Source organism: Cariama cristata, unplaced genomic scaffold (genome assembly GCF_000690535.1).
Source record: "Cariama cristata isolate BGI_N322 unplaced genomic scaffold, ASM69053v1 scaffold21023, whole genome shotgun sequence".
Lineage (NCBI taxonomy): Eukaryota > Metazoa > Chordata > Aves > Cariamiformes > Cariamidae > Cariama > Cariama cristata.
In genome coordinates this window covers 6,819-10,105 of record NW_009610520.1, presented here as the reverse complement: position 1 = coordinate 10,105, position 3,287 = coordinate 6,819, and the positions used below count along the sequence as shown (strand labels likewise).

The 3,287-nt window shown below is 39.9% G+C and overlaps 1 protein-coding gene across 1 annotated transcript in view; it reads left to right on the top strand.

Annotated features, from left to right (window-relative positions):
* The window catches only part of PINX1 (PIN2/TERF1 interacting, telomerase inhibitor 1), a 56,465-nt gene extending 54,329 nt beyond the window's left edge, over positions 1-2,136 (top strand). The window contains exon 7 of the mRNA XM_009697919.1: positions 1,531-2,136. Within this exon, the coding sequence (XP_009696221.1) occupies positions 1,531-2,136 (606 nt within the window). The remainder of the gene's footprint in view (positions 1-1,530) is intronic.
* The last annotated feature ends 1,151 nt before the right edge of the window (positions 2,137-3,287 follow it).

Genomic DNA, 3,287 nt, shown 5'->3' with positions numbered 1-3,287 from the left:
TTCCTGCTCATGGGAGTAAAGGCTATGGATGCATAAGGAGTCAGACCTGCAAAACCTTACTCACAAACCCTAATAAACCTGACTTCAGCTAGCAAGTTTAATGATGCCCTGAAGAGAGCCAGATCACTTATCTATGCCGTCACGCAATAACTAGAACGTGTTGAGATAAGTGGTTTTGTATCTCCCAGTTTTCTACTGGCCTTCACCCTGTCATCAGTTTATGGCAGTGAAAGTGGGCGTGAAATATTACTGCTCCAATTTGGTTGCATTTTATACTCACTTCAGATCACATACAAGATGCATGGGTAGAGTGGATGTTTTTATCTGTGCATTTATGAATGGAAAAACAGTGAAGCATCTCTGTCATACTCGCCATATTTGACTGTAATAGCTGTGAATTACCTCCCCTTGAGGGAGCATGTTGTAGGCTATATGTTGGTAAGGATTCTACACAATTCTTACCTGCTCAGCTTTTCCTGTCGAGAGGGATGTGCTCGGTTACCTGCAGTTCGTACAAGGCTTAAAAAAAACAAACACCACAATGTGAAATTTGGGACAGTTCCAAGAGTCATTTGTGACTTTTGCCAAGTAAAAGGATATGTCATAAAGGGTTATTTTTGAGTACTTCAGTATCCATGTAAACAACTCTGAATTTCAGCTGCCTTTTTGGCTTGTTTATTTTCTAAGTCACAGATAATTTAACAAGTTATGTATTTTCATCTTACTGCATTCGTTGCTTTTTCAGAGTCAGTTCTCTTCATGCCATACATATCATCCAGCACCATAGCTATATTTTCCTTTTTGTTTTATATTTACTTTCTAGATACTAGACTCTTTTTATAGATATTCACCTGCAGCTGGAGTTCAGCAGCTATTTATTTTGTGTACGCAGAAGCCTTGTAAGATGTAACCTGTGATGTTGTTTTTGCCATCTGATAACATATGATCAAATGGAGCATATTTAAAGAACAACATCTAGAACACAATGACAGTAAACCAGCTACGAAACAAACATTTCTAAAGATCAGATAAGATGGAAGAGATGCATCAATGCTGAATTGCTCAGTATATCATAAGTTCTTGCACTTTGCTGTAGAGGTATTCCAGGCATGGGATTTCCTTTATGCCACAGGCTAATAGATTGTACTGTATTATTTTTCATGTTGTTTTATATCTTGTAGAGACATGTGCCTTTGCAAAGTGAGGGTAATATACCAAGTATGATAGTATTATACATAATCTGCGTGAGTTGCACAGGAGTAGGTAAACAGTAAGAAATTCAAAACAGCAGAGAATTGTCTTGTTCTGTATTCTCTTGCTGCCTTCCATACTGCCACCCCTTTTCCTTAAACATACATTATCTTTTGCGTTAAAGGCTGCCTCTCACTTCTGCCTTAGTCTATACTTTTACAATTAATTTTCAAAGCACTGTGTTGTTTTTTAATACTTTTCTTACTAGTGTGCAAAAATATAACTGTTTAAAGCCATTGTTTCTGACTCTCACTGCTGTTCCTCTTTGTTCGCCTGCAGGAGGATATTACCGATCCTAAGTCTCGGGAAGAGAAGCAGAAAAACTGCTGGCTATCTGAGCCTGCAGACGGTTACAATACAGTGAAGAGCGTTCTCACTGTACAGGAATATTTCGCCAAGCGCATGGCAAAGCTGAAGGGATCCCAGAATGAAACGGAGACAAAGGTAGACAATTCCTGCCCAACAGCTGACGAAGCTTTGGAGCCTTCAGAAGAATTGAAAACCAAAGTCAAAAAGAAAAAGAAGCAGGAGAAGAGAGATGAAGCAGAGAGTACAGAGCATTGCAAGAAACCAAAAGTGAAACGACCTAAGATAGGTAGCTTGAATGGAAAGGAACTGGATGCTCCGATAAATGAATGTCACTCAAGGAAAAAGAAAAGGAAACATAAAGAGCAGCATGAAGGGGAAAGCGTTAGTTGTGATGAAAATATGGGCAATGGAGAAATTTATACAGGAATATCTGATGGGGAAGATCTCAGCGTAAAGGACTATGAGGCAAAGCAAAAGAAACGCCATAAGAAGAAACACAAAAGGCAAAAAGAGGAGACAGATGAGTGTATTGAAGGAGTGCAGAGAAAGAAGAAGAAGCACTACAAGCACATTTAACCATTTAAGAGCGAGGCTGGGACTCTGAGGTGATTTGAACTTTTAGCACGTTAGAGGAGAAGTCTGTGTAACCACACCACACAGACGTCCCGTTGTAACTGAGTCTTGAGCACACTGCTCTACCTCTAACTGAAACCACGGACTGTGTTTAAATACAGCTCTTTCAAGGGAGAACATGGTGACAGGCCAGCCTGAGCTTCAGTGCCATGTTAAAAAAGTCTCCATGCGCAAGGCTAGGGCTTGCATGTCTGCAAAGCAAGACTTGATAAAAAACAGTTAGGCCTTGACTCTTCCAGTATAGCAGGCGGTTCACCTTAGTGCCTTTGCAAGAGCTATGTTTTAACACAGCAGGCCCTATGCTGCCTTCAGCCCAAATTCACTCTGGTGCAACTCCATTCAAGTCAGTTAACAGCAAGCAAAATCAGGCCTGGTTTTAACCACTGTGGTTAAGACTGCGAAAGGCAGTGAATTACTGTCTGCTGCTTCACACAGACTGCATTTTCCTCAATCCGGGAGGGGCGGGAAGTCACCCTACCACTGCCTTTATTGTTAAAGCCACCGTTGTTTTCACTTGTGATAGCCCAGCTCTGCTTTTGGAAAGAGGAGGGGCTTTGCAAAGCTGTATGTATTTTATCACTGATTTTTGTAAAGTGTTGACCAATTTTTTCATTGATCTCCTTTTACATATAAAATGAATGTTGTTTCTTCCCAAAATACTTATTCTAATTAAAGGTTTACACCTGAGTGTCAGTACTAAAGAATGAAATAAAAATACCTCCCTTTGTTTCCTAGCCAGTTATTAACTATCATCAAGCAATTGTAACTTTGCAACGAAGCTAAAGGACCTGTGCCTTCATTAACCATATCTAAATCTTTGGTTCCCAGGCCTCATTCAGGGTACCTTCAGTGATGCATCTGGCATTCAAAAAGTTGGCTTGGGTAGAGCAAGATTTTTTTCTGAACTTTGGAGACCAAGTAGATTTTAAAAGCGCAGCTGGTCAGATGCATTAGTATTGCCACTTACATATTGAAAACTTGCGATTTCGATTTATAAACAAATTAGAGCTTGTTTCTAATTGTAAACCTGGAAATAAGTAATGTTGGAACTCAGCACTGCCATAAGCAGTTTTGAATGTGATCTTAAACGTTCA